At 41.0% G+C, this 12,848-nt stretch overlaps 1 protein-coding gene across 1 annotated transcript in view; it reads right to left on the reverse strand.

The window, feature by feature from the left end:
* Positions 1-12,848, reverse strand: part of LOC135547776 (uncharacterized) — a 65,492-nt gene that overhangs the window by 28,936 nt on the left and 23,708 nt on the right. Inside the window, exon 3 of the mRNA XM_064977033.1 lies at positions 10,136-10,203. Within this exon, the coding sequence (XP_064833105.1) occupies positions 10,199-10,203 (5 nt within the window). The 3' untranslated portion in view covers positions 10,136-10,198. The remainder of the gene's footprint in view (positions 1-10,135; positions 10,204-12,848) is intronic.

The following is a 12,848-nucleotide window of genomic DNA, read 5'->3' on the forward strand; positions in this document are numbered from 1 at the left end:
CTAAAGGTCCTATTTATAGAATTACTACAGCTCAAAATCACCCCAAAGGACTTGATCTTTTTTTAAGTCCATATTGATACAGACACACTAAACATTGATTTAGATGTATTAAACCCATACGGAAGCATAATATAATCACGTATTTAAAATACAAATGTAATAGAGTGCATTCAGAAAGTATTCAGACACCTTGACTTTCTCTACATTTTGTTACCTTACAGCCTTATTAAAAAATGTATTAAATTATTTATTTTTATATTACAAATAAACAATACATTATTTATATAAGTATTCAGCCCCTTTGCTAAGAGACTCGGAATTGAGCTCAGGTGCATCCTGTTTCCATTGAGAATCATTGGAGATGTTTCTACAACTTGGAGTCCACCTGTGATAAATTCAATTGATTGGACATTATTTGGAAAGGTACACACCAGTCTATATAAGGTCCCACAGTTGACAGTGCATGTCAGAGCAAAAACCAAGCCATGAGGTCAAAGGAATTGTCTGTAGAGCTCCGAGACAGGATTGTGTTGAGGCACAGAAGGGTACCAAAACATTTCTGCAGCATTGAAGGTCCCCAAGAACACAGTGGCCTCCATCATTCTTAAATGGAAGAAGTTTGGAACAACTAAGACCGTTGGCCTGGGAGGTGACCAAGAACCCAACAGTCACTCTGACAGAGCTCCCGAGCTCCTCTGTGGAGATGGAAGAACCTTCCAGAAAGACAACCATCTTTGCAGCACTCCACCAATCAGTCCTTTATGGTAGAGTTTCCAGACGGAAGCAACTCCTCAGTAAAAGGGAGATGAAAGCCCACTTTTAGTTTGTCAAAAGGCACCTAAAGGACTCTCAGACCATGAAAAACAAGATTCTCTGGTCTGATGAAACCAAGATTGAACTCTTTAGCCTGAATGCCAAGAGTCATGTCTGGAGGAAACCTGGCAACATCCCTTCGGTGAAGCATGGTGGTGGCAGCATCATGCTGTGGGAATGTTGTATGCAGCATGGACTGGGAGACTAGTCAGGGTCGAGGGAAAGATGAACGGAGCAAAGTACAAAGATATCCTTGATGAAAACCTGCTCCAGAGCGCTGAGCTGAGAGCGCTCAGGACCTGGGGGCGAATGTTCAGCTTCCAACAGGACAACGACCCCTAAGCACACAGCCAAGACAACGCAGGAGTATCTTCGGGACAAGTCTCTGAATGTCCTTCAGTGGCCCAGCCAGAGCCTGGACTTAAACCGATCTAACATCTCTGGAGAGACCTGAAAATAGCTGTGCTCCAAAGCTCCTGGCCAACCTGACAGAGCTTGAGAGGATTTACAGAGAAGAATGGGAGAACCTCCCCAAATACAGGCTGCAGTGTAACAAAATGTGGAAAAAGTCAAGGGGTCTGCATGTAAATTCAACGTACCAGAACACTCCAAATATTTTCCCACTTACTTGCACTTCAAGAACCTTTGGTAGTTCATTATAGTATACCTCTCAAGATAACTCAATCATATTAACTCTGGAGAAGAGACAATAACCTTTGGTAGTTCATTACAGTACACCTCTCAAGATAAAACTCAATCATATTAACTCTGGAGAAGAGACAATAACCTTTGGTAGTTCATTACAGTACACCTCTCAAGATAAAACTCAATCACTCTTGAGAAGAGATCCAATACTCTTAGCAATTTGTCGAGTGGAGATGGTTATTTGGACAAAACGGGAGTATACCAACTATCGTCCAATCTCTATACTCTTTTTTAGAGAAAACATTTTATTAATGACTTGTGGAGAGCATATACTTAAGCCTAACTATTTCTGGAGAACAGACATACATTTCATTATTTGTAAAAAAAAAAAAAAAAAAAAAAAAGCAATAGTGCTCTTTAACTATTTGAAAAAAAACAGAGGCTCCCCAGCAAGGTTAAAGGTTATTATAGTTGTGTTTTATATTGGTTTTAATTTATTTTAGTTTAAATTATTTTTTTTCAGTTTAGTTTTCAGATCCACTTTACTCGTTATTTAGTTTAAGTTTTGTAAAACATTTTATATTTAGTTTTTTTTACATTATTTTGTTTAAGTTTCAGTGTTCGGGATAGAAAGTAGCATGGAAGGCTAGGAGCCATTTACTTGTAGAGTTTTTGTGCCACTGTGGGGCAGTAATACATAAGTGAAGTCATAGGCTAAGTTAGGGTTAAAGGTATACTCAGCGAGATGACGTAGATGCACAAAGTAAACAGTAATAATGGGTCAATTTTCGCAATAACCAGGAGCGTTGAAGCGAGAGGCTAAACTTAGCTATTTTGGTCCTGTACCTACCACGTTGTAGCAGCTTGAAGCACACCGGTGCACATGTGCAGATACTCTGTGTAAGAGTGTGAGAGCAAAGTCTTGCATCTTGCTCATATCAATGGTCGCTTTCAAATTGATCACTTTTGTCAAGTTGGTGACCTAATGTGTTGCATTCTGTGGATAATTGTCAGACTTGCATGAACTTCACAAAATTCATGTGATCAAAGGTCATGAAGTTGACTGCAAGTATCTGCAGTTGCTCTTCACCAACTTCATCCTGCAGCCATCCCCTGCATTGTAGAAGGCTCTATTGTAGGGTGTTTTTATTTGGCCCATGCGAACGTGACCAAAGACACGGATGAAACAGGAACCAATTTGTACAGTGGATACTTACAAATAAATGTGCGGCGGGTAGCCTAGTGGTTAGAGCGAGGGAGGAGTGTACTCCTACAACGTGGGAGTACACTGGTTGGTAAGTACCGTGTAGTTACTGTTGACTATTTACACCCATAGCGCTCTAGTATGGGTGCCAGCCTGGAAGCCGGTCTGTTTCTGCTTCAGCCGACGTGCATGTTCGTTCTAATTCCAAACTATTTGTTTGGAGTAGTTCCCAGTAGTTCCCAGGTAGTCACCGGCATAGTGTTCATTAGGGCACTATGGTTTTAAAAAGCTTGCTACAGAAAATGTGTGTTTATTATTGACGAGTCCAGGTAGTCTGTCCCCGTTTCAATACATTTTTATCCCCTTGTTTAGAGCTTAATGAACACGACCCAGGCTAAAAATCAGCCTCTTCTCAAGTCCTCCTCAGAGCAGATGGACACAATTAGACCCACAACGAACCCCCTTGGCTACTGTTTGGATGACGAACCTGAGTATAAAAAGCAGTGTTTGGTAAGCTTTTAAAACCTTTGTATTCCTGTAGGGGTTTGACCGTTTAAACAAGATTGGGATTGTTAACATTTAGAAAAAAAAACTTAACCTAAACCCCCCACAAAAAAAATATCTAAAAATCACACTGCAGTTATTACAAAGTTACCACTAACAGGACCCGATCATCATCATAAAGGGACAAAATAAATAAACAATTACCTAACGCAACAATGCTGGAATGTTTTTAGGAGGAGATGTGAATCTGTCAAATTATTTGGCATGGATATAAAGCGCTCATCGTCATTAACAGTTGGAAAAATGTCACTGTGAGACAGCAGTGAAGTCCTGTATGGCGATACTTTGAGAAGTTAAATGAGAAGGTGGTGAAATGCAAAGTGAGGTGGAATTGAGCTACAGTGGCAGAACAGGTGCTTAACCATTTGAAAGGGAGGCACCGTGAGCCCCAACCCGTTACTGGCAGCAGTATGATAATGGACGGAGTGAGAAAATCACTGTGCTGATTACAGAAATGATTGCAATTGATATGCAGCCATTGTCACTGGTAGAGGATGTCAGCGTCACTGCCCTGATGGCATATCTAGAACCAGACTGTCACACCCTGACCATAGTTTGCTTTGTATGTTTCTATGTTTTCTTTGGTCAGGGTGTGATCTGAGTGGGCATTCTATGTTGTGTGTCTAGTTTGTCTGTTTCTGTGTTTGGCCTGATATGGTTCTCAATCAGAGGCAGGTGTTAGTCATTGTCTCTGATTGGGAACCTTATTTAGGAAGCCTGTTTGGTGTTGGGGTTTGTGGGTGATTGTTCCGGTCTTTGTGTTTGTTACACCGATTTTTCACATTTTCTGTATATTGTTCTATTTTCATCTTTATTAAAGATGTATCACAATAACCACGCTGCGTTCTGGTCCGCCTCTCCTTCCCAGGAAGAATCCCGTTACACAGACTAACGAGAACCGTGACGGCCCGGAGATGGCCTGGAGAAATTGTACAATGATTGCCCTGCATGTACAAAGCGCAAGCTCTCAAACACCATATGTAGCATAAACAACAGATTGTTGGATGTCAATGAACACACTTGTATATCACTGCAATGAGCCATCACATTGATAAGAACAGGGACATGAAGTCCCATGTACTGACAACCGAGAACATGGAGTAGAGGCACACACTAGAGAACCTAAAACAACATTAACTACCAAGGTTGTTGAGTGGGTGGGGGTCAGCAGTAAGTGCCGTCTGGTAGCCAGGACTGTGGTAGATTGAACTGCATAGCCGTCATGAGCAGGACCATTATCTGAATTGTGAATTATTTTTAAACAGATTTTTTTTTTTTTACAATTGTCACATCCCTAGTTCCCAGACTTTTAAAAACATTTCCTGTGAACCAATAAGTAAACATATAAAATAAAATGTTTATTGGTTACGTACACAATTTTGCAGATGTTATCGCAGGTGGAGTTAAATGCTTATGTTCATAGCTCCAACAATGCAGCAATATCTAGCAATACAAAATCAACACACTTTATCCAAAAGTTTTTAAAAAATAACAAGAAATTAAAGACAAATGTATCCGAGTGAGCAATGTCAGAGTCCAGAATATAAATATATTTATGTGAATGGTGTGTATAGACAGAATGGACAGTATATGAATAAAAAAGGGGTGTAGCTACATATGATGAGCCATGACTATAATAAAGTATATACATACAGTACCAGTCAAACGTTTGGACTACTCATTCCAGGGTTTTTTGTTACTTTTACTATTTTCTACATTACAGAATAATACTGCCTGCCATCTACCCGGTACAGTTGAAACTGGGATTCATCCGCGAAGAGCACACTTCTCCAGCAAGCCAGTGAAAAGGTGAGCATTTGCCCACTGAAGTCAGTTATGACACCGAACTGTAGTCAGGTCAAGACCCTGGTGAGGATGACAAGCAAGCAGATGAGCTTCCCTTTAAATTCTCTGGCAACAACTCTGGTGGACATTCCTGCAGTCAGCAGGCCAACTGCACAATCCCTCAACTTGAGGGAACTGCACATTTGAGTGGCTTTTTATTGTTCCCAGTACAAGGTGCACCTGTGTAATGATCATGCTGTTTAATGATAAGACACACCTGTCAGGTGGATGGATTATCTTGACAAAGGTGAAATGCTCACTAACACGGATGTAAACAAATGTGTATCAACATTTCTAGAGAAATACGCTTTTTGTGAGTATGGAACATTTCTGGGATCTTAAATTTCAGCTCATGAAACATGGGACCAACACTTAACATGTTGAATTTATATTTTTGTTCAGTGTAGTTGATTACCAACTAAGTTCAATACATTTTTTAATATTGTTGAATTCCGTTTTAATGTCTGGATTCCGTGATTCCGTCCGCGTTTTCTGCAGATTTTATAGGACCCTACACTCCGCCAGGGCTCTCACCTCCTCCCGGTAGGCTGTCTTGTCGCTGTTGTTAATCAGGCCTACTACTGTTGTGTCATTAGCAAACTTGGTTGAGTTCGAGACGTGTATGTCCACACAGTCATGAGTTTACACCGAGTACAGGAGGGAGGTGAGCACGCACACCTGTGGGGCCCCCGTGTTGAACATCAGTGTGGAGGAGATGTTGTTGCCTACCTTCACCACCCGTGGTCGGGCCCATCAGGAATATCAGGACCCAGTTGCCCAGGGAGGGGTTCAGACCCAGGGCCCTGAGCTTAGTGATGAGTTTGTTCTATGCTTCAAATCAGGACACAGTGGCCTCAGATTCAGGTTCCTTCCCACCATTAGGAAATGTTTGCCTGTTTTTTGTTGTACTCTTTTCACACTATTTAAAAAAAAAAAAAAAATGTCCGGAAATGCTAGAATGAAGAAAAAAAAACATCCATGCTGAAAATGAACATGTTTGACAATGTTAGTTAAGTTTAATCTCCACTCATTGATGAAAAACAATCCCCGTACTCTCACACTGCAGGAACAACAATCACCCTTTCCAGGTTGCGGTTTTGATTGAACAATGCCTTGAGCACAGCTGGCATCCCACAATGTAAGGAGTGCTCCAATGTGTCCACTGGTCTTTCAGGCTGCTCCCATTTCACTACACTTATTAGTGTGGATGAATATGTAGGGAGACAGTTTAGTGGAGCAGACAGGCAGTTCTTCCCAACACCGACAGTATACCTCCGAGCATGTCAGCTGTCAACACGACTCCAATACTTCTTAACTCCTCAGATCTTACCAAAGCGTTCTCCACAGACATACTGTAGCCCCAATGCATTGGGAGAGAGATTGCAGTTGAACTAGATCGAACTGTCAAATGCTGATATTTGATGTGACAGAATGTTTTTGAATGTAAAGTACAGTAACCTAGGGATGGGCATTCTAAATTATTTCACTATTTGAATAATCTAGATAGTCAAAAAATATATATATTTTTTGACTGTCTCTACTCTTGACCAATCAGAATGATGCAAAATGCCACAACAGCAGACAATGAGCAGTTTCAGGGGGCTATTCCAGTAGCTGTTGGCTAACATCAGCCTAGGTTAACAGCAACAGTGAAAGAATAATGTTCAGCATTATAGAATTGATTATGTTCCCCTAAAAGTTGTTTTTTTAATGTTTTGCATTGATCTGTGTCAGGTCCTGTGAATCTTCCGTTGATGCTCACTTGTAGGCTAATCACTAGTGGGGTAAATAGCATACCATTGTCAAGTTTCAAGTTTTAATGTCATATGCACAAGTACAGTGAAATGCCTCTTGCAAGCTCTAACCCCAACAAAGCAGTAATTAATAACAATAAAATGAAAGAAAACAACAAGGAAGAACAAAAACACACAAAATATTCTTATAACACAATAAATATACAAACGGTCCGGGCTGACCGAAGGGCTAAATGCGCTATGATAATAAAATGCCTTTTAATGAGAAACGCAACTCAAAACCATAGCCCATGAGAGAGAAAATATAATCTAATGACAAAGCAAAAACAGAAATACCTTATTTACATAAGTATTCAGACCCTTTGCTATGAAATTTGAAATTGTGCTTAGGTGCATCCTGTTTCCATTGATCATCATTGAGATGTTTCTTCAACTTGATTGGAGTCCACCTGTGGCAAATTCAATTGATTGGACATGATTCGGAAAGGCACACACCTGTCTATATAAGGCCCCACAGTTGACAGTGCATGTCAGAGCAAAAACCAAACCATGAGGTCGAAGGAATTGTCCGTAGGGCTCCGAGACAGGATTGTGCCGAGGCACAGATCTTGGGAAGGGTACCAAAACATTTCTGCAGCAATGATGGTTCCTAAGAACACAGTGGCCACCATCATTCTTAAATGGAAGAAATTTGGAACAACCAAGACCCTTGGCCAGGGAGGTGACCAAAAACCCAACAGTCACTCTGACAGAGCTCCCGAGCTCCTCTGTGGAAGAACCTTCCAGAAAGACAACCATCTTTGCAGCACTCCACCAATCAGGCCTTTATGGTAGAGTTTCCAGACGGAACCCTAACCCTAAACCAGCCAGAACAATCGGGGGAGAAGGGCCTTGGTCAGGGAGGTTGTCACTCATAGAGCTCCAGAGTTCATCTGTGGAAATGAGAGAACCTTCCAGAAGGACAACCATCTCTGCAGCACTCGATAAGCCTATATGGTAGAGTGGCCAGATGGAAGCAACTCCTCAGTAAAAGGCACATGAGAGCCCGCTTGGAGTTTGCCAAAAGGCACCTAAACGACTCTCAGACCATGAGAAACAAGATTCTCTGGTCTGATGAAACCAGGATTGAACTCTTTGGCCTGAATGTACCGGATCGAACATCTCGAGGGCCCTGAGAAGAGCTCCCCATGCAAATTGACAGAGCTTGAGAGGATCTGCAGAGAAGAATGGGAGAACCTATTCAAATACAGTTGTGCCAAGCTTGTAGCGTCATACCCAAGAAGACTCAAGGCTGTAATCGCTGCCAAAGGTGCTTCAACAAAGTACTGATTAAAGGGTCTGAATACGTATGTAAATGTTATATTTCAGTTTTTTAATATACATTTGTAAACATTTCTAAAAAACATAATTTATAATATATATTATATATATTATATTATATATTATTATATACACACACAGTTGGAGTCATTAAAACTTGTTTTTCAACCAATCCACACATCTCTTGTTAACAAACTAGAGTTTTGGCAAGTCGGTGAGGACATCTACTTTGTACATGACACAAGTAATTTTTGTTTATAGACAGATTATTTCACTTATAATTCACTGTATCACAATTCCAGTGGGTCAGAAGTTTACATACACTTAGTTGACTGTGCCTTTAAACACCTTGGAAAATCCCAGAAAATAATGTCATGGCTTTAGAAGCTTCTGATAGGCCAAATGACATCATTTGAGTCAATTGGAGGTGTACCTGTGGATGTATTTCAAACTCAGTGCCTCTTTGCTTGATATCATGGGAAAATCAAAAGAAATCATACCTCAAAAGAAAATTGTAGACTTCCACAAGTCTGGTTCATCCTTGGGAGAAATTTCCTAATGCCTGAAGGTACCACGTTCATCTGTACAAACAATAGTACGCAAGTATAAACACCATGGGACCATGCAGCCGTCATACCGCTCAGGAGACACGTTCTGTCTCCTAGAGATGAACGTACTTTGGTGTGAAAAGTGCAAATCAATCCCAGAACAACAGCAAAGGACCTTGTGAAGATGCGGAAACAGGTACAAAAGTATCTATATCCACTGTAAAACAAGTCTTATATCAACATAACCTGAAAGGTCGCTCAGCAAGGAAGAAGCCACTGCTCCAAAACTGTCATAAAAAAATCCAGACTACGGTTTGCAACTGCACATGGGGAGAAAGATCGTACTTTTTGGAGAAATGTCCTCTTGTCTGATGAAACAAAAATAGAACTGTTTGGCCATAATGACCATCGTTATGTTTGGAGGAAAAAGGGGGAGGCATGCAAGCTGAAGAACACCATCTCAACCGTGAAGCATGGGGGTGGCAACATCATGTTGTGGGGGTGCTTTGCTGGACTGGTGCACTTCACAAAATAGATGGAATCACGAAGAAATAAAATGATGAAATGGATATATTGAAGCAATATCTCAAGACATCAGTCATGAAGTTAAAGCTTGATCGCAAATGGGTCTTCCAATTCGACAATGACCCCAAGAATACTTCCAACATTGTGGCGAAATGGCTTAAGGACAACAAAGTCAAGGTATTGGAGTGGCTATCACAAAGCCCTGACCTCAATCGTATAGAACAATTGTGGGCAGAACTGAAAAAGTGTTCAAGTTCAACAAACCTGACTCAGTTACACCAGCTCTGTCAGGAGGAATGGGACAAAATTCACGTAACTTATTGTGGGAAGCTTGTGAAAGGCTACCCGAAACGTTTGACCCAAGTTAAACAATGTAATGGCAATGCTACCAAATACTAATTGAGTATGTAAACTTCTGACCCACTGGGAATATGGCAAAAGAAATACAAGCTTAAATAAATCACTCGCTACTATTATTCTGACATTTCACATTCTTAAAATAAAGTGGTGAGCCTAACTGACCTAAAACAGGGAATATTTACTAGGATTAAATGTCAGGAATTGTGAAAAACTGAGTTTAAATGTACTTGCCTAAGGTGTATGTAAACTTCCAACTTCAACTTTATATCTACTCAATCAACATTAGTGTAAGGCTGTAACGTAACAGAATGTGGAAGAAGTCAAGGGGTCTGAATACTTTCCGAAGGCACTGTATATGACAAACATTTGAAGTATATTTTTAAAGCTGTCAGTATTTTATGTATTTGAAAGTATTTGAGCTGAACTTGATTTAGCTTGGCGTTTCGACTTCTGGGACTATTCCATTGGCTTCAAACTAAATTAAGTGCTTGAAACTATTTTACATAGGTCTTTGACCCAGCTCTGCTTTGACTATGAAGGATGTGAATGGCACTTACCAGTCCAGCAATCGGTGTGGAGAGTCTCTTCACCCTCGATGATGCCTGGTTTGATCCTGTTGATCAGACTGGATGGAGAGAATGAGAGAGAGAGAAAGATATAGTAAGAGAGTGGTCATCGGTTGCCTGCTTGGTTCTGATTACCGGGGTTGAGGAACACAAACAGTTACAATTGTCTGTGTGTGCTGCATGCGTTTACGATTTCCTTTAAAATTGTGGCCACCTGGCTCCAATTTACATAATGGCCACGGCGCTACAAGGGAAACAGGCTGAGTTTGCATCCCAAATGGCACCCTATTCCCTATATATTGGCCTATAGGGCTCTGGTCAAACTAAGTGCCCTATGTAGGAAATGATATGCCATTTGAGAAACAGGCCGGGTCTCTAATGCAGAAATCCTGCAAACATGCCATGCTCTCTTGAAACAACCCATTTCACTACAAGACCCACCTCTCACTTAGACTGGTCCCAGATCTGTTTGTCCTGTAGCTAACTTCTATGGTCATTGCCATGGCAATACACTATCTGGGACCAGGCTACCTTTCACTCTCGCTCTCCCTCTCTTCTAGAAAACAGTGTAAACTCCTATGGTATTACAGTGTAATCAGAGGCTTAACTGTTGGTAACTAAAGCCTGTTCACCCTTATATAATAAGCAGGTGTGGCCAGAGAGCAACGCTCCTACAGTAGCAATAGGTTAGGACCACATTGAATGTGCTATGGCAGTTTCTTTTAACTCCTACTGAATCATTTGGGTATCAAGAGCTGCCTTAATTCAAATGGAATAATATAGTTGAACAGAAGACAAAACATGAACAGCAACTTTGCAGACAATGGTGGGAAGGAAGTGATTCCATCCCTTCCTGCAGATTGCCGCCATGTATCCAGCTCCTTGGGTTGGACATGAGGGGAGAAGAGGAGAGGGAGAACAGAAGAGGGGGGGGGGGGACTGAGAGGTAAGGTGGGGAGGGTAGAGAGGTAGGAGAGAAGAAAGGAGAGGAAATGCCGTGTTCAGAGTCAGTCATTTAACTTCCAGTCAATTCAGGAAGTACACTGAAATTGCAATTATAATTCCCTTCAATACTTTTCAATGAAGAACATTAGGAATATGAATTTTATTTACTTTCTAAATTGAAATGGAATTGACCCCAAACCTGATTAGTTTTTTTATTTTATCTTGCTCTCTTTATAATTTTATGGGAAGGACTTTTTTGGTATGAAATGTGTGACTTGATTTTATTTAAGAAAAGAGGAGAGGAGCCGAGAGAAGAGAAAAGCTGGCAGACACGGAGGTTTCAACTTTAATGTCAAGTTTTGCTCTTGCTAATGATCTAAGAGAGTGTGAAACACTGACCTTTGTGACCAGGTCATTTTAATGAGAAATTGAAACACGAAGAAAATATCCATCTAGGAAAATGGATGTTAAACATAGAAGTGTGATGGTGTAAGTGTGAGTTTGATAAGAATGTATATGATCAAGTATCACCATTTTTGATGCCTTGTTGTGCCATTGCTGATTAGGTTAAGCCAACAATGGTTTGATAGTTCAGGGCTTCATCTGTCAGTAAACATAACTACTACACAATGCAGTGCTCACATAATACATGGGTTATTTTGGTTTGGAGTATGACAACTTGCAGTGGAATATTTAACACTGGAGCCTGGTCCCTGATGCGTTTGTGCTGTCTTGCCAACGACTGAGGTTATTGTAATGCAAAACATGACAACTACCATAGGAGTTGACTATAAAGCACAAACAGATCTGGGACCAGGCTAATAATACTGAAGACTACTTCCATAGAAATTGAGAAAACATTGAGAAGTGCCTGACTGATTACGTGTCTGCCATTCTCCTGAGGGTGGTAAAAAGTAGAGTCAGGTTGAGATCAGCAGAATGAGGGTCTGTCTGTCTGTGCTTTAGAGTGAACCGCCCAAGCGGTCAGGGAGATTTAGCAACGGCCTGTGGTAATTACAGCCCTCATCTGAGTCACTGAAACAACACCATGGTGTAAGGGCACAGCAATAAAGCACACACACACACACACACACACACACACACACACACACACACACACACACACACACACACACACACACACACACACACACACACACACACACAAAGAAGATGCACGCATGCACACAACCTTTTCATAATGTTATGCTAACATCTCCTTCCACATGAGTTAAGTGTTCTGAAATTCATCAAGGTTAATCCAGCACTGCTTTGCTTTCCACTGTGGTTTCAGCTACAGCAATCCCAATTACTCCACAGCGTATCACCCCACCCCTTTCATTAAAGAAGTCAAGATGGCACCCAGTCCTCTCCATCCCAATCACATTTGTCTCACAGGCAAAACCATCCACCTTTAAAATACAGTACAAGACATCATAGCAAAACAAGACGGGACAGGGAACTAAATTATCTTTGTGGGGTTCTACTAGTAACATTCTGCTCTGGGAAATCTAAGTAACAAGACATCATAGCAAAACAAGACGGGGCAGGGAACTAAATTATCTTTGTGGGGTTCTACTAGTAACATTCTGCTCTGGGAAATCTAAGTAAAAAGACATAGCAAAACAAGACGGGACAGGGAACTAAATTATCTTTGTGGGGTTCTACTAGTAACATTCACATGGAAGTAGTAGAGGTCTGGGGGAGGGGCAGAGAGGGAGGAGAGACCTATTTCACATGGAAGTAGTAGAGGTCTGGG

The sequence above is a fragment of the Oncorhynchus masou genome, chromosome 10 (genome assembly GCF_036934945.1).
Source record: "Oncorhynchus masou masou isolate Uvic2021 chromosome 10, UVic_Omas_1.1, whole genome shotgun sequence".
In the NCBI taxonomy this organism is placed as follows: Eukaryota; Metazoa; Chordata; class Actinopteri; order Salmoniformes; family Salmonidae; genus Oncorhynchus; species Oncorhynchus masou.